Source organism: Lutzomyia longipalpis, chromosome 2 (assembly GCF_024334085.1).
Source record: "Lutzomyia longipalpis isolate SR_M1_2022 chromosome 2, ASM2433408v1".
NCBI classification, from domain to species: Eukaryota; Metazoa; Arthropoda; class Insecta; order Diptera; family Psychodidae; genus Lutzomyia; species Lutzomyia longipalpis.
The window spans coordinates 12,444,713-12,463,593 of record NC_074708.1 but is presented as its reverse complement, the minus strand read 5'-3'; the positions used below and the strand labels follow the sequence as shown (position 1 = coordinate 12,463,593).

Here is an 18,881-nt window from a genome sequence, read left to right as displayed (position 1 = left end):
GGACGTTAATCCTTCATTAAGTCATGCAGAGTTGAATGCCTCGAGGAGATATCTTATGGTGAAACGTGGGAGCTGTCTCTGATGGCGGAGACTTCCTGGAAAAGTGAATGCATTTCTGTATGTCAACGTATTATATATAAACCTAAATAGGCAGAAGAGCTGAAGTGAGATGAGGAGCCGCAGATTTAATGGGGTTGTGTGTATTTGAAGGTTTGATGGAGGTAAAGGAAGATGGAGTTTCTCGGTAATTCGGAAATTCACTTCCATCTTCATCCCCTGCAGCTGTGTTGAGGAAGGCTGATTTCACCATGATTCCCGCCATCAGACGGATTTCCACTCACACACACACAGCCTCAGGGGGGACGGGGGTGGAAGTTATATAACTTTCTGCAGATATCATGACGATATAAGAAGAAATATTCTTCAAACATATAGCAGTCGAATATTGGTCTCGTCTTGCGGAGCGAATGACGTGGATTTGAGTGAGAAGGTATTGAAGAAGAAGGAAAAAGTTTTTGAACATGCCAAAAAAAAGGGAATAATATATAAATCCCTTCGTGATTTCTATGCTCGAATATCTTCCATCGAGTATAACATGTTCTTCATTGAGATTGTAAGGAAAAGATAGAGAGATGTAGGCAAGAGAGGGGTTCTGAATACATATTTAAGCAATCAAACGTGGCTAAAATAAATAGGAAATAAAAATTTATTATATATTTAATGCAATTAAATTACTTTCTTTTTAATTAAGACGTTTGATTTTAAGGATTTTAATGATTAATAAAGACGTGTAAGTATAAGTGAACCTAAAATGTCCACTGGAAGGGCTAGAACCTTGAAAATTCTCATAAACGTTCCTTAAGAGCATATAAAGAACGGACAATAAATGAGGGATGATCACGTTATTTTGCAAACTCTACAGGGACAAAATTACCAAAATGTGATGTCAGAGGGCGCCTCGAGCACCATGCTGAATATTATGAATGAAATGTCAATATGAATTTTAGAATGTCACTACTCTTTCCTGTTTCTAAATAAATGAATTAAACCTACACGTGATCCAAATAAAAGTAACTATTGCTACACAATAAGTGGCGGACGATATGGGCGAGGAACTCATGCGAAGTCTCACTGCTGCCATTGAGAGGCTTATAGACACCAAACTCAGTGGTCCAGCACTTGCTGCGGCTTCCGGGACTGCCACGGAAGTATCCGTGGACGCACTTTCGAGGTCTATCATCCCCTTTTCGTACTCTCCGGAGAACAATCAGACATTTGGGTTATGGTACGACCGCTATAAATCCACGTTTCTGGAAGACGGGAAGAATTTGGATGATCCCGGACGTGTAAGGTTGCTTCTACGCCGGCTAGACGCCACCGTGTACTCACGGTATGCCAATCTTTTGCGTCCCCGGAACCCTTCGGATCTCACCTTCAAGGAATCTGTCGAAAAGCTCACCAAGATCTTCGGCAAAGGTGAATCATTGTTCAGCATCCGACGGCGATGTCTTCAACTGGTTATGAAGGATTCCGACGATTGGACAACGCACGGGGGTGTTGTCAACAGCTTGTGTGAGGATTTCCGGATGGCAGAATGTACTCCCGATCACTTCAAAGCCCTCATGTTCTGCATTAGCATGCAGAATGACCAGCATGTTTTCATCCGGGAGCAACTCCTTTCTAAGCTTGAGACTGAGCCACCCGAGAAGATAAATCTCGAGTTTATGATTGATGAGGCTCATCGTTTGGCAAATATCAAGAAGGATTCGCGTCTAGATGTCAACCCTGTGGTCGTGGGTGCTGTCAAAAAGCACACTGCTTCTCATCACAAGAAGGAGCGCCCACCTAGGCCATGTTTCCTATGCGGGGCGATGCATTTCAGCAAGGACTGCACCTACACCAAGTCTAAATGTGCTGAATGCAACCAAACGGGGCACAAAACGGGGTACTGCCCACCTACACCTCAAGACGCCGACGCAGAAAATCAAGGAAGAAGCAACAGGAAATTCATGAAGCAAAAGAAGAAGCCGCCTGCACGCACAAATGCCATTTTCTCTTCCCGCCGCCGCGGAAGAAAATATTTGACTCCCATAGTCAATGGCCACCAAGTTGAGTTCCAACTCGACTGTGCAGCTGACGTATCCCTGATCACGAGGAAGACGTGGGAAGCACTAGGAAAACCCACTCTCTCCAACGCATCGTTCAATATTCGGGATGCTCAGACAGCGGAAATGCCTATTGCGGGTGAATTTACGTGTACAGTGAAGCTCTTGGACAAAGCAATTCAGGGCAGATGCTTTGTTTCCGAGACTGTGAGTGATAACCTCTTCGGAATAGAATGGATAGAAGCTTTGGGGATGTGGGACGAGAGCCCAAACGCTTATTGCAACGCTGTTCAGGGAACTGTAGACGCATCGACGGCCGTCGCAGAACTCAAACGGATCTACCCAGCCGTTTTTGGACAGGAAATGGGCATCTGTACCCAAGCAACGGCCACCATTCACCTCAAACAAGAAGCCATTCCAATATTCCGCCCAAAGCGCCCTGTAGCATTCCACATGCTTCCCGTCATCGACGAAGAACTTCAACGTCTTCAAGCATCGGGAATCATCACGCCTGTCGAGTTCTCACCATGGGCGGCCCCAATTGTCGTCGCGAGGAAGGCGAATGGCAATATTCGCATTTGCGGGGACTATTCGACAGGGCTGAACGACTCTATTGAGGCCAACAATTATCCGATCCCTGATCCGGATTGCCTCTTTAGTCGGTTTGCGAATAAGAAAGTTTTCACTCACGTGGACCTTTCTGACGCATACCTACAAATCCCTGTGGACGAGGAATCCAGCAAGTTGTTGACAATTCACACACCTCGCGGATTGTTCAAGTTCAATCGCCTCGCTCCAGGCATCAGATCAGCACCAGGGATTTTCCAGGAAATAGTGGAACGCATGCTGCAGGGCATCCCCGACGTTATCTGCTATTTTGATGACATCTGCATTGCGAGCTCTACCCAAGATGAACACTTCGAGACGCTGAAGAGCGTTTTCAAGAGACTCGCAGAATTCAATTTTCGAGTCAAAGAAGAGAAGTGTAAGTTTTTTGTGGGCAAAATAAAGTTTTTGGGTATCGTTGCAGATGCTGATGGTCTGCACCCTGATCCTGACAAGGTCGAGGCCATCCATAGAATGCCCCCTCCCAAGAATGTCTCTGAGTTACGTAGTTTTCTTGGAGCCCTGCAATTCTGGGGGAAATTCGTCCCGTCAATGAGCGATTTACGCAACCCCTTAGACAGATTGCTGAAAAAGGGAGCACGCTGGAACTGGACAAAGGAGTGTGATTCAGCGTTTCACCGATTCAAGGAGATTTTGTCGTCGGAACTCCTCCTGACGCACTATGACCCCAATCTCCCCATTTTCGTGGCCTCCGATGCCTCTTCACGAGCTATCGGGTGTGTAGCTTACCACCAATTCCCCGACGGAAGCATGAAAGCCTTTTACCACGCGTCACGAAAACTCACGGACACTGAAACTCGCTATAGTCAGATAGAAAAAGAGGCCCTGGGAATCATTTTTGCAGTCAAAAAGTTCCACCGCTTTATCTACGGACGAAAATTCACACTCATGACAGACCACAAGCCCCTGGTTTCAATTTTTGGAAGCAAAAAGGGAATTCCCATCCACACGGCAAACCGACTACAAAGATGGGCCTTAATTCTCTTGGGCTATGACTTCAGCATTCAATATCTGTCCACTGATAAATTTGGCCACGCTGATGTTCTCTCGAGATTAATTTCAAACCACAAACAGAACGAAGATGAAATTATTATTGCACAAATTTATCTTGAAGAAACATTAGACAACCTTACAATACAGAATGCCGCTTCGCAGCTCCCTGTGAAGTTCGAGATGATTAAGCGCGCCACTGAGACATCACAGACACTCCAGGAGATTGCCGGCTACGTCAAGGGAGGCTGGCCTTCGTCTACGAAGAATATTGTCTCTCCGGAAGTGCGGAAGTTGTACAAACTCCGTGATGCCCTCTCTCTGATGCAGAACTGTGTCTTCTATAGAGATCGACTTGTCGTGCCAGAGCAATTCCGCTCTCAGATTCTTGCTCAACTCCACGATTCCCATCCGGGAATGGCACGGATGAAAGCATTTGCGCGCAGCTATGTCTTCTGGCCCGGCTTAGATGCAGACATAGAACGCAAGGTTCGCAATTGCACGGACTGTGCATCCGCAGCGCGATCTCCCGTCAAAGCACATCTCTCATCATGGCCCTTGTCATCAGCACCCTGGCAACGAATCCACCTGGATTATGCGAAATTCAAAGGAGACAATTTTCTGTTAGTTGTGGATTCTTATTCGAAGTGGCCTGAAATCTACAAGATGTCAAGCACGACCTCTACACAAACAATTTCGAAACTTACTGAAATTTTTTCGCGCCATGGTTTACCCGAAATCATTGTTTCTGACAATGGGACCCAATTTGTTTCTGCTGAGTTCACCAATTTCTGCCAATCCAACGGCATTGAGCACATCAGGACATGCCCGTATTCACCTTCCAGCAATGGTCAGTGTGAAAGGCTGGTCGACACACTGAAGAGATCACTGGAGAAACAAAAGTCCCACAATGTCGACGCAGCCCTGCAGAAATTCTTGGCAAACTACAGGGTCACTCCAAACGAAAATGCGCCGCAAGGGAAATCGCCTTCTGAGATAATGTACGGTAGGAAGGTGCGCACCATTTTCGATCTTCTCAAATTCAAACCCCAAGGTGATGTCAGGAGGAATGAGAAGATGGAGGACGCTTATAACAAGCGTCACGGCGCAAAGCACCGCCTTTTCACACGGGGGGAGGAGGTGTATGCAAAAAAGTTCAAACAAGGTGGAAAATGGACTTGGGCACCAGGAAAAGTCATAGAGCGACGTGGAACTGTGACGTATAACATTCGCCTTGCCAATGGAGAAATTATGCGTTCCCACATCAACCAACTCAGACGTCGCTATGCGCAGGACTCTTCGGATTCCATTCGGCTTTTCACGTCTCCAAATCAACCATCAACATCCACTGCAAACGTCACACCTGTGACACCCGTGACAAACGTGAAAGCTGAGCCAGGCAGTCGAGGTTCATCATCTTCGGAAGAATCGACTGTTAGACCTCAGCGCAGATCCTCGAATCAAGCAAGAAGCTATCGTTCTCTTAGGATTCCATTCGAGGATTTATCTACGCCGGTGGCTGGTTCGCCAGCTACACCTGCAAACACTCCGTTGCAACGAACGGGCACGCGCCAGAGAGTTCATCAGGATACACCTGTGCCGCGGGAGCTTCGGCCACGACATCGTCAAATCAACTACCGCGACTAGGATGTGCCTCATCGCTTCTCTGGCGGGGGAGGTGTCAGAGGGCGCCTCGAGCACCATGCTGAATATTATGAATGAAATGTCAATATGAATTTTAGAATGTCACTACTCTTTCCTGTTTCTAAATAAATGAATTAAACCTACACGTGATCCAAATAAAAGTAACTATTGCTACACAATATGTGAGAATTTCAAATAATTTTTTTGAGCACAAAAATTTATTTTTCTAAATCGAAAGTTCTGAATTCTTATCAGTATTTGGCCATTTAACAAGAGTGCATGCAAATTTCGAATTTTTGGTTTCAAAATTGGTCTGAAAATCGCTCTTGAAAGTCCCCGAATTTCCAAAATAACGTGACCATCCCTTAAGCAGTTTTAGGTGCATCGTAAGTAACTTAAATTATAGCAGATTCTGGTAAAATTAATGAATAGTCAGATAAATTATGAAATCATCCAATGAAAGGTTCTCTGACAATGACATGGAAAATTCATGATTTTTCTTTCATTTTCCAGGAAAATAATTCAATTTTCCAGGGCATGAATTTATCTACGAGTGAAGAACTCTCGTGATAAACTCCCGAAGGCTTTTTGCAGGGAAAAAGTGAGGAAAACTTCACGTGAGCTTGATCGTCTAAGTAAAATAATTACTTACTTACTTACGTGTCCTGCCCCTCCATGGAGGAGGATAGGGCCGACACGAAAGACTTCCACCGCTGACGATTCCCAGCCATTGCCCTGACTTGTGGCCAAGACAATGAACTGTCAACGGTGTCAACCTCCTCAAACAGGCTGTGTCTCCAGGTTCCTCTAGGCCTCCCTCTTCTACGGGCTCTACCAGGGACTGTATTCTCTAAGAGTGAAAAACTCTCGTGATAAACTCCCGAAGGTTTTTTTAAGGAAAAAAGTGAGGAAAATGATAAGAATAAGAAAAATAATGCATCCGTGATAAACTAGCGTAAGATGTTCCCGGTTTTCACATTACTTTTAAAGTTCTAAAGCCTTCAGGAATTTATCACGGGAGTTTTTCACTCTTAGAGATAATGCCCAGGATCCAAAAAATAAAAGTTTTTCCAATTTTAGCAAAATTCTGCATAACCTTGCAATTTCAATTCATAAGAGAAATAGGTATTCAAAGAAATGCTCAAAATTTTTACAAATTGACTTTTTTATTACTTCAGAGACTTCTTTGGAATCTTTTTTATCTCGAAATTTTATGTTCTTTTGAATAAATTCAATTAACTTTAGTATCCTACGTACGGGGAATGAATGCTTTGAAATTCTTGAAAGTGCATCAAGTACGGTGAGTGTTTGAATTAAAACCATCTTTCACTTCAGCAACCAAATTGCATATCATACGCCTTTGAATGGCGAAGTGGTGGAGAGTTTTCATTTCCCACATGCCTTTTGTGGTGAAGAAACTCTCATCCTTCCACCCGCAAAAGACCCTCTATGGGGATGTGGGGATGTCAATTGAAATGCATTCGCCTGAGTGCCCTAATGGGGTATGTATCGAAGAGGGATGATTGCACAAGTTATATACATTTGTTGTATTATATATGTATGATGTATAGATCTGTGTCTGTGGAGATTGAGAAAGTATAAAGAAGGATAGAAACGAGGACATTTGTTCAGTGGAGTTTCCTTGAGAAATTGCAATTTCCCCAAACGAGAACTTCTTTGCTGTTGGGGCGTAGGGGAGGGGGTGGCTCTAGTGTGTGGTTTATGTAAAATGAGACGAAGAGACGAAGATATAGATGAAGGAATGGATATAAAAGGCAGCGGAAGTTACTTTTGTTGCTCTCTACAGAAAGGATATTCTCCATTTTGAGTAGTGTAATCGTATACCCCACTTGTATACACGGTCTTAAGGGGGTTGTATGCATGGGGGTTGAATGGGGGTGGGTGGGTGGTATGTATGTGGCCTTTCCCCATGTGGCATATGGATGGAATTGTACACAGATTGCCCTAATATCTAAATATAAAATACATTTCCATCCCTATATGACGTCCATCGGTAGCTTATTCCATATCAATTCCCATTCCCACTCCCTCCTCCCACAATTGGCGTGCCACGAGAGCATAACTCCCGGACTATGTGGCGGTGGGTGTGTATAAATAATACATACGTAGAGAGAGGAGAGAGAGGAAATGCGATGTGAGGGATTCTCGGTGTTTCTCCCGCATCATCTCGAAAATTGTATTTTTATGTCATTCGGGAATATTGGGCGGGTGGTGGAGGGAATAAATTGCAGGCTCTAATGAAAAATATAATTGGTAATTTCTGCAAGCGTCTCTTTCTCGCCATTTAATCCCATACCACCCTGTGTGAAAATCCCTTTCCATTTGGGAGGTGGATATGAGGGCGTTTCGTACCAGAAGCGCGCCCCGGATGTCAGTGGCATCCATCCGTGGAGCAATTTACTTCGACTGGTGGTGTTGAGTGCTTTTTAGAATCATCACAGACGCTCTATGTTGGCTACAGATCCCCCATCAAAGTCTTCCATTTATTTATTCTCCTTCGCAGTTCCTTCAATTCCTTAAAATCCATTAATTAAAAAATGAAAAATCAAGCAAAAAAATAAGGAATTTTGGGGGTGGAACGTGAATCATGATTTTGAGCATCGCGCGATCTCTTTTCCTTTCTAGCACTCATGGTCTATCGGAGCAAGGCCACTGGATGATGAGATAAAATAGACATTTTTATCCATACGCGATCATATGCCATCGAATGCCTTTTTATGAAACAATAAACTTGATTCTTTGATGGCCTATTAAGCGCACATGGTTGACATTAAACAGTGTACGCTCCTCTGCTATGTTTCACATCATTTATTGCCACACAGTCACTCGACCCAATTGCTGTATAATGTACTTTTTATTGCCAAAAACATTCAATTTTGCACACACTGTAAGCACACTGTTTTCTCCCAAAACGATACGACACCATCACCAACCAACCCGAAGGGAATACCCCTCACACTGCACCCAAAGACGCAATTTTATTCTTGAATACCATTGCAAAATCCAATTGTTTAGCACCCCTAGAGCTAGAGAAATTTCCATAAATAGAAGCAATGGGTTTTCTCTGCAAAACTACTTTGTAGATAGCTGTACTATATATTTTAATGGAAGTGCAATGAAAACCCTTTATGAGAGCTTCAAGAGGGTGAAATTTTTATGAATTTTTGACATAAAAACTTCAATTGAATTTTTATGATTTATATCTATGTCTTGAATTTAAATCTGACGGTTGAAAAGCGCCTTAAAACCGGCTTTAAATTAAATATTAACCCTTTAAGGAATACAACTTAACCAAGGGGGTGAATTTAATCAAAACAATTCCATTGAGTTAATTTTAGCTTATTTTATTATCTTTTTTTTTTTAGATTATATTTATTTCAACTGGAATCCTTTTACATAGAAAATAATTTTACAAAAATAAACAAATGCAAAGGAATCCAGGATAATAATGGCAAAGCTTTGCAGCTGTTAAGCCATCTGAGTCCAGCATAATCACAAATTACAATAGCATTATATCCCTCACCAATCCAGAATATTTCCAAAAAAAGAAAAAAAGAAAATCTGTCCTACAAATTAATTTCAGAAAAAAAATAACATGAATCAAAGAAAATTCTCCAAATCATTTACAAAAAATGTCCAAAAGAATCTTGAAAAAAGAAACAATACTTTACGATGCGTATAAATTAATCCAAAAAAATCTCAATCTATCTACGATTCATTAAAATCATTTAAATCTTGAATCTCTAATTATTTCTGACCCTTAGAGTTCTAGAGAATATCCTGTTGTAATCGTAAAATGTTCAGGGACCATAAAGACTAAACTACGTGAAAATTTCCAACAATTCTCGACCATATCTGGATTAAAGACAACAACATAACATTAAGGAAATTTAAGATTTTCCTCTTTGGTTTCATCTTTTGATTATCATTGATTCGTTAGGGGTTAAAAGGGTTAAGCCAAAGGAATATTTGATTAATAACAAATGTCCTTAACACTTGTAGGACACGAATTTCTAACCTCAAACTATGAGCTTAATTTTCTATTATAAAGAAAGCGTTTTTTCATTTTCTTTCTCTTTCCTTTTGACGAACTTCTAGTATTTCAAGTCGCCTACACACACATATATGTAGAATTTATCAAGATAAGTTGGATAGATTTTAATTTATGTCGGTTTAAAAAAAGTACAATTGGCAGCGATTACCAGTTGTGCCTTCCAAGTGTTAACGAACTATGATTCAAGGTTAATATTGAATAATCGGACTAAACTATAGACTTCTAAGTGAAGGATCCTGGAATTTATGCAACAATTATCCATCACAAGGAATTTAATCCTGGTTTATATAGCTGATATTATGCAAGGATAATCAAGTTTCAAATATTACCTACAAGCAAATACACAAATAGGCGCTTAAACCAAATTCAAATCAACAACATCTAATTCAAGGTTTGCATTTAAATGAATATCTTTTGCATAGTTTAGTCTTTAAGTTGAATTTATTGGAGTCTATTTAGCTTTTAATTACCCATCACGGTGAAGCACCATTAATACCAATCTCGAATGGAGAAATTGCCATAGGAGGGACACATTTAGTATTGATATCATTTCCTCATTTCCATGGTAATTAATATTCTTCGCAGTTGCAAAAATACGCTCAAGGAGGGAATTCCATTTGAATGGGGCAATGACAAAGTTGGAGAAATAATCCTCTCAAGGGGCTGGTTGTCGTGAATCTCGGAGCAAAGTGATTAATGCTGGGATGGAGGTATAAGACATTGTCTTAGAGGTGATCACGAGTTCCGTATAAGAAGAACTTTCCACACACGCAACTTTGCGTCAACATTGCAATGCATGTCTTCGGTGTTAAATGCCAACTTCAGCGCGTGTTTGACGACGGATTCTTGGAGGATTCTGGGGGGATTCTGGAGAGGTATCCACAGCCCGGCTTGACACATCTTGGATGCTTTGTCTGAGGGGTTTCGCCGAAAGGGTGCTGCGGATGGCACCATCGACGCAACACAAAGGTGAAGACGGGGAAAGATGATAGCATGAAATTAATTATTTATAGGCCATATGTTGTGTACATACGAGGAGAGTTCTGTACAATTTCGAGTGCTAAAGCACAATGGCCTGACGAACCTAACATATCTGTATTATATTGCATGATATACGATGCTTCGTAATGTCTTTTTGCTCGCCTCTCTCTCTCTCGTTTGCCCACTGCCTCTAATTTATGACCTCTTCAATCACTTGACTTTCCATGTACATAAATATATATATTGGGTTCGAAGTCGGGTATTCAATACATTTTTTTTCTTTCTCACTTTTCTCACACACAATCTCCCATGAGATATATGTATTCCATTTTAGGCACACATAGTCCCACCTTAACCCATCTCATCGCCACCACCCGGGAGGATAATATTTAATTTTCTAATGGGATCGTTAATAGGTTTTTAACGATTGGAAATATCCCACGGAATTGTCAATAAAAATGTCCCCGAGAAAAATTTGCTCAAAAACTTTTCCATTGGGTGGCAATTTTGAAATTTGCAGCTTTTATCACCCGGCTATTCCGCACGATGGTATTTTCATCACAAATAACAAAATTACCCATCATCTGGGTTGAGTAATTATTTTTTTGATTGGCCAATTTTATTGTGTTGCTCCACGTTTTTTTCTTTCTTTCTTTCCCCGCGCCATCCATTTTCCGCTCAGCAGCCCCATTTACCCCCTTGAGGTCTTTTGTGTCCATATAGTTGAAACAGGTTCCAATCGCCAAGTGCAATTTTGCGCTCTTTTTCACCGGACCCGCCAAGGAATTTACGAGTCTTTTCAATCGTACCAATTAATTTTGCCTCTCTTCGCGGGGAGAAACTTTAATTACCATCCTCGCGCCACGGTATAAAATGTTTGAAGGTCTCGCGGAGATTCCAGTGAGATTTTTACGAGGGTTAAATTATTTCCTCATTTTATGACATAAGACGATTGAGTTGTGATGAAGAAAAAAAAACTCCTTCCACATTGTACTTGCCCTAGATTGGATAGATATAAAACTTCCTCACTTATCTTTGCTGCCTTTAATGGTTTAGCAGTGCAACTTTTATACTAAAATTGAATTTTACACTAAAACAAACTAATCCCTATTTTCCCGGAAAATTTCTATCTCTTTCCTAAAATATATTTATTTTAAGAGTTGTGGTTGTCTGAAAACTTGGAAAACTTTGCTTCTCTTAAAAAAAAAGACGATAAGAATAAGTATAATCCAGGCCCTAAATTAAAAGAAATCATTAACCCTTAGAGGATTTTGTTGGCCACCGTGGCCAATTCAACATTTTTTAAAGCGTCACAGAATAAAATGTCTTAAAAATATTATGATAATTTTCTTCATCTGTGTGTAGGGAAGTTCTATTACTTCAACATCGCTGAAAGAAAACTTGGAAAAACATTTTCTATTAAGAGAAAATAAAGGTCAAACTTTTGAGGTTAGAAACCTCGATCCTCCAAGAGTTAAAAAAGAAGAATTTAAATCTCTTAAGACTTGGAGGATCGAGGTTTCTAACCTCAAAAGTTTGACCTTCATTTTCTCTTAAAAGAAAATGATTTTACAAGTTTTCTTTCAACGATCTTGAAGTAATGGAACTCCTCTATACATAGATGTGGAAATTATCACGATTTTTTAAAGAGATTTTATTCTGTGACGATTTGAAAAAAAAATGTCGAATTGGCCATTCTGGTCAGCAAAATCATCCAAGGGTTAATAAAAACGTTAGAGTTTTGAAAAGAGATTTGGATCGTTCGAAAAGATATGTCAAGTGTCACAAAAGAAACGTCAAACGTTAGAGATAAAAAGTATCAGAAGTTTAACCCTTTAACGTCCAACATGAAACATAAAAACATTGAAACATGCGCCCTTTTATCGCGATTTTTATTCTATGAATTTTTTTAGAGGACTTTTCTCACTCAGAACGTCGTCTTTGACCCCTTATGCGTGAATTTGATGCATTTGTAACATGGAAAAACAATTACATTCATAAATAATTGAAAAAAAAATGTTTCAAGGTTGGGTGACCCAAAAAACCTTAAAGGGTTAAATAAATCATAAAATGTTAAAAAAAGGACTTCAACCATTTGAAATGAAATGTCAAAAAATAAAAAAAGGAATATTAAATGTTAGAATATACAAAAATAAAAGTTTTTCTTATTAGAACAAATGTCAAACAATAAAAAATTTAAACGTTAGAAATGAAACGTCAAAAAGTTTGCACAAATCGTCATAAACTTCTAATTTTAATTCATCAGCCGTTAATATTGTTTAGTAATCTCGATCTTTTTACAATTCTTTTGACGTTCTTTCTTAACCATTTTAAGAGTTTTTATGATTGAGAAATTGTCCCAATTCTCTAAAATACATAGGGGAAACTGGGGTAATTCGGTGAATTTTTGGGAAATAATTTTTCCTGAGTTACATGGAAATATTTGAGATTTTCTATGAGAACTATCTTATAGGAAATTTTCCGGGCTACAACTTTGTCTCAGACGATTTTTCTCTATCGCAATGGGAAAATGCTTTTTCATGCCATTTTCCAAACCCTTCCAAATTTGCCTGTTCCAAAAATCCTGGGGTAAAACGGTTAATTGCGTTTTTTGTTCGTTAATCTTAATTTAATGAAATTATTTTAGCAAGGCACTATAATATCTATTGAGAATGAGAGATTTGTGTACCAATTAAAACTTTTTTTTAATAAAAAAAATACAAAAAATTAAAAAAACGTAAAAATTAAGAAATTGCCTTTTTTATTTTTTTAGTTTATAAAAATTGGTAATAGTAAGTGATTAAACATCCCAAATTGTATATAATAGTTATACTAATTAAGGGAAATTATTTTTTCAAAAAATTAAAAAGTTATTTTAAAAAAACACCAAATTCACCATTTTGCCCCAAGCGGTACTTTTTACTATCAGTGTTTTACGGGAAAACTCGGAAAATTTTTTTGGAAAATTCAGATTAGATTCGTATTTAGCAATAATTACTCTCTCTAAAAATGCATTTGGATCAAAAATATTGCAGAGAATTTCGCCAAAACTGAATTTTTAGTTGAGTGGTCAGAGTAACACTGAGGTTCGAAAAATTTGTTTTTCAAATAAAAGCCAAAATATTGGATCAATTATTATGAAACTTTCTAGGTTTAGGCAGGGGTATAAAGTGCAACTACTGACAAAATTAGACAGATTAGCTCTCACTGCTTCTTGAGTTATTAATTTTTAATTTTTTTCAAATTCACCATTTTACCCCAGTTACCCCTATATGTACATCTGACTACGCCTCTGATGAAAGCTCCTACAATAATTAATCAAATATTCCAAGAGAGTTCATAAATGGTTTAATCTCTTCATGGAAAATATTAAATTAAAATTCTTTAACAAAAGTTTAATATTCCAAACAAAATTTTATTTCAAACAACGAAATTTTCCATGAAGATGGAAAACTTTAAACAATAAAAGTACCTATAAATAAAAGACTTTTATGCATTTAAAATTCAAATGATTTCCCTCATATAGCAACTTCATACATATTTATACACAAAATACGAAAAAAAAAATCGCTGAGAACTCCAACATATTGCAAGTTTGTGCCCTATATATTTAGAGAATCCGTCGAACTATTTCATCATCCCCGTGATAAAACATTGATCACAAAGAAAAACGAATTAATTATTCACGAATCCCTCCAAGTTAGCATTTTGCTTTTGTGAACTTTTGCATTTATATAGCTCATCGCAATTACCATGCCTCACACCTGACATGCCCCCTTTTTGCTCGCGTTTCCCCTTTTCTGGAAGCAAAAAAGGGGGTCTTCCTTGGTAACAAATTAACAGTACACACGAGAATTTTCACATTTGTGTAGAACAATGCTATGTGCCCCGGTAGAGAAACCCTTCTACCGTAATAATACGTTGAGCTGTGGCACTATGTGTGTCTAGGGTTGGACTGCTCTGGGTGAAAGAGTGAGATGAGTCGTTAGCTCTATGCCGCTCATCAGGCACTCATAGGTATCAGTAGCCACTGTTGCTCGTCCGATTCAGTTCGGGACCCGTTAGCTCTCTAATTAAGGGTACTTAATAGCCCATGTAGGAATATCGTCCTACATATCAGAAGTGGGATAGGGTCCGCGTGTGCCACTGCGTGTGGAAAACCGTGAAAATCACGGCGCGAGTGAGGAAAAAAGTGGAAAATTGCGGAGAGGACAACGCAGAGGGCAGCGAGAGCAACATGGCCGCCACCGTGTGGAGAAAAAAATGCGGCGTAGAAGCAGCGAAAAGCGGCTAGATGGGACTGCGAAGACCATCGAGAAGCGCCCCAGCAACTGTGTGGAGGAGCACCCAGCGATGGAAGTACCGCAAGTACCCCTAAGTGCCCCCCAGGAAAAGAAATAAAGAGAGAAAAAAATTGAGTTTCTTTGAGCTTTGACATTTTTTTATGGAATTCTGAGAAATTTTTGGCAATTCCAGAAATTTCTTTGTGTTAACCCTTTTGTGTATTCTCTGTGTGAATGGTGGCCACCCGCACAAAATAATTATCTGTGTTGAGAACATGTCTTAACAAGAATTCCTTTTCAGGCGATATATGAAAAATTCTTGATCATATTTTATGCTAAATTACATAGAAAAATTCATGAGAAAAAATGCGAATTTGTAGAAGTGTTTCATACGAAAGTGAAATTAGCCGTGTTTCATGAAACAAGTTTCGACGAGATTGAGAAACACGAAATGTTTTGTTGGAATTTGACCACATCGTGACATTTCGGTCGTGCCGATTGAATGTTCGGATATTGTGTCATATTTTTGTTATTTATTTGCGTCGTTTGAGTTTTCAAGGTATTTGTGAGGAAATTCAAGAAAAATTTCAATAAATTGCGCAAAGAAATCGCAGCAGAGTAAGTAAGATGATAGAAAAGAGAGACAGAGAGGATTTTCAAAGGTAAAAAGTTAGAGATGCTATGTGTAATTCAATTCTTTCAACTGCAGGAAACACAAAGTCGAGAAGGCAAAACACCACGGTTGCCATGCCCATGGGAACAAAGAAGCTAAGCGCAATAATTGAGCGATTTGATCCAGATTTGACCGACTGCATTGACACAGAAGATTGGCTTGTAGAAGTTGAAAAGGCACGTTTATGTATCATTGGGAAGAGAGAGTGAGAATTCTATGTGCTGTGCATCCATGAGATTGAGAGGGCAGCTGAAAAATGAATCCGTAGAGCCAAAGCGAGGCTGGATACGTGGCAAAATTTCGTGATTAATTGTTGCAATTCTTTCCTACCGTTGTGGATTTAAGGACATCATTGTTGACACAAACTTTCGAATCTCTCCCGCAACTTCTCCGCGTACTAATTGATGTGGAACAAAACATTGAACGTAGACGATTCCAAGTGCAATTATGGGTAGAATTCAGGGCGATACCATCCGTACTGCCATGGTAAGAAGAATGACAATGTGAAGCACACAAGGAAGCCAAAAAAGGAGAGAGAGCAGAAAACCACCGAAGATCGACGAATGCTCTGAGAAACTGTACTATAGGTGCAAGAAGCCCGGAAATTTGATTGTTCAATGGCCACAATCAGTAACTAATTCCAATGAATTCCAAGCAGATGATAATTAAATTGAATTTGTGTAAATAAAGAATCTTAAGCCCACTGAGTGTAGTAAAGTGTGAGATCAAATAAAAGAAATTACAGAAAGGCATTATTATTATTTCGAGATTTTAATTAGTTGTTTTTCAGGACAGAAAAAATGAAATTAAGATCTCAAGGTAAGACTACTAAATAGAATGGAGAATAATTTCTTTGTCATTTTAGATTATGGCCATACAACGAGGATGCAACAAAGAAATGTCAAGGATTTAAAATATCAAATATTATATGCCCCGCTCAGACACAAGATAGAAGCAAAGAAGGAAGAGAATCTCAAGCGTACGACAGGAATTGAGGACTCGATAGATCTTAAGGAAGGCTATGTGCCAAAGTCAAGCAATGGCTGTGTGCCGCTTGAAAGCTGAGTGCGCTAAACCAAGGATTCAAGATCAAGTAGATGCAATGAAGAAAAGCAACCTGACGCATATAAAAGGAATTGAAAACTGGATAGAAGGAAGATAAAATCATTGGCCAAGTCGAGAGCCGAAGCAAGAAGACTTCGTCTTCACCTGCTGAGCCCCAGGCTTAGTTGCTTCACAGAGCTCATAGTACTATGTGTACTCCATCATGGAAAAAGAAAGAAACAAGAAATTAAAGAAACAGGATGACAACGATGAATTATAGCGGAAGAAATCAGTACACTGGATTGACCATTCACTTCATCAATGAGGACATTGATCATATCAGGAAGGCCGAGATGTAGAACAATGCTATGTGCCCCGGTAGAGAAACCCTTCTACCGTGGGTTGGACTGCTCTGGGTGAAAGAGTGAGATGAGTCGTTAGCTCTATGCCGCTCATCAGGCACTCATAGGTATCAGTAGCCACTGTTGCTCGTCCGATTCAGTTCGGGACCCGTTAGCTCTCTAATTAAGGGTACTTAATAGCCCATGTAGGAATATCGTCCTACATTTGATGGTTCAATTTAATGGAAATGTAAAAAGCAACTCACTTTGAGTGCAAAAGGGGGGGGGGGGCGGGAAGGCTCTTCAATAACTACCTTTGATGTTAAAATCCAACAAATGATACATACTTTGGTGGAGTAATTTAAACTCAAGTCTCTTCCATGGTAAGTTGTGTGTAAGTTTTCTGTGAGAATGAATGAAATTTTCGAGCATTTGAGAGACGTTTCAAATACTTGAGGTTGAGTGCCTTATTTCCGCTTCCTTGCATATGTTATCCAATTAAATTTCCCAGAGAGAATCTCCTCTCAAATGGATGATCTTTCTAAGTGAGATTTATTTTCACACAAAGAAAATTAAATGAAAAATCGGCATTAACTGCGTCGTTCCTTTAAAGACTTTTCGGAAAAGAAGAATTTGTGAATTTACGCGGTGATTCCCTTTCGTGAAGGTGAAATCAGCTGGAATACGGCGTAAGACGTGGGGGCAAAGAAGTACATAAATTTTCGCATGCAGAGATATTCATCCGTGGAGTTGTCTTGCATATTTTTTTTTCTCTCCTCTGCCATCTTCATGAATACGGGGCTTTTGTGTTTGATTGCGTTTTTCGTTTAAGAAGAAAAAAACACAGAAACTCTTCGAATTCATTGTTTGAACAATGTCTTGTATTTGATCTTTTGTACAAGACCCCGTTGTCGTTGCCGAAGAGTGAATTTACTCATTCTTTTTTTTTTCATCTGCTATCTCGTCATGCTTTTAGTGGCCCATCACACTGCCTCTCATGCTTGGAGTTCGAAATGTACAATAGTCAAATAACAATTGTTTCTTTATCGCTATTTGGAAAGATTTTTTTCCTCTTCATCTTCTTTAAAGTCTAACGTCTCCTTTTATTCTTTCTCCCTTCGTCTTTCACTATGAGCTCGCCTTTAGCCAGCTTCAAGAGAGAATTGCTGTTCCCTGCTAAAATACATAATTATCTTCTTACGTTTATTTATCTTATTTTTGGATGTATGTTTTCTCCTCCACCGTTCATTCTTCCACATAGCTGTGAGCTCTCGTACCTTTTTTTTCCTTTCAACTTCTTCATTTCATATCATCCGCTTTCATGGGGAGTTTTCAAGAAAAATCCCTCCATTCACAGAAAATATACATAGGTACGTACAAACCAAAAACTCCACATGGACGTCACTGTCGTTTATCATCCCAATATTCCACCTTAATCGCCATTTAGCTCACAAGAAGCACGTAAATAACACCCAAAGCAGAGAAAGGGAAGATGCGGATTGACAACTTTTTAATAAATCAATCTCAATGGCTCTTCGCCATGACGGAGGATGGCATTTTCTTACCCATTTTGCTGGGGCTTGATGTGAAAAGGGTGTGTACACATAGTGGATTCCATTATGGGATCCCACATGGAATCCTAGAGAAGAATGTTTGGAGAAAAATCACTGGCCATTTGAAAGAGAAAAAAAAGACACCCTTAACAGGAAAGATCAAGTGGAAGGCCCAAGGGTATAAAACAGAGAGGTCGTAAAGTATAAAATAGATGGGATTGGATTTGGAGATTTTGTCCTTGATTTGACTAAATTATACTACATATAGTTTGTTAACACATTCCTTACCACAGAACTGTTGTTAAGGTAATCGATTTATTATTTTTATACTCTGAAAAAGAAATTATTACGTATATTACGTACATTTTGACGGTTTCCCGGCCGGAACATCGAATTTTTTAATAAATGGGTGAAATTTTTAACTAATTCTGGCTTAAATTTTCTCATACTTGACTTAAAAAATCAAAGATATTGGGTAGAATTTCATTCTTAAAGATTTCTTAAGATTCTTTAAAAGCAACATAAGATTTCCTAAGAAAAATTTAAGATTTTCCATTATTCTTAT

At 39.3% G+C, this 18,881-nt stretch overlaps 1 protein-coding gene and 1 long non-coding RNA gene across 2 annotated transcripts; both read left to right on the top strand.

Moving 5' to 3' along the window:
• Positions 1-1,543: 1,543 nt before the first annotated feature.
• LOC129790662 (uncharacterized protein K02A2.6-like) lies at positions 1,544-5,509 on the top strand. The gene has a single exon (XM_055828282.1). It carries the CDS (start codon positions 1,587-1,589, stop codon positions 5,367-5,369), a length of 3,783 nt encoding a protein of 1,260 aa, XP_055684257.1. The 5' UTR covers positions 1,544-1,586; the 3' UTR covers positions 5,370-5,509.
• A 9,516-nt stretch (positions 5,510-15,025) lies between these two features.
• On the top strand, positions 15,026-16,521 carry LOC129790759 (uncharacterized). The gene is made up of 2 exons (XR_008750608.1): positions 15,026-15,323; positions 15,415-16,521. It is a non-coding gene; the product is annotated as an uncharacterized LOC129790759 (long non-coding RNA).
• The last annotated feature ends 2,360 nt before the right edge of the window (positions 16,522-18,881 follow it).

Excerpts from the sequence above, each read along its gene's own strand:
- LOC129790662 (XM_055828282.1), top strand. The coding sequence starts at position 1,587 with ATGGCAGAATGTACTCCCGATCACTTCAAAGCCCTCATGTTCTGCATT.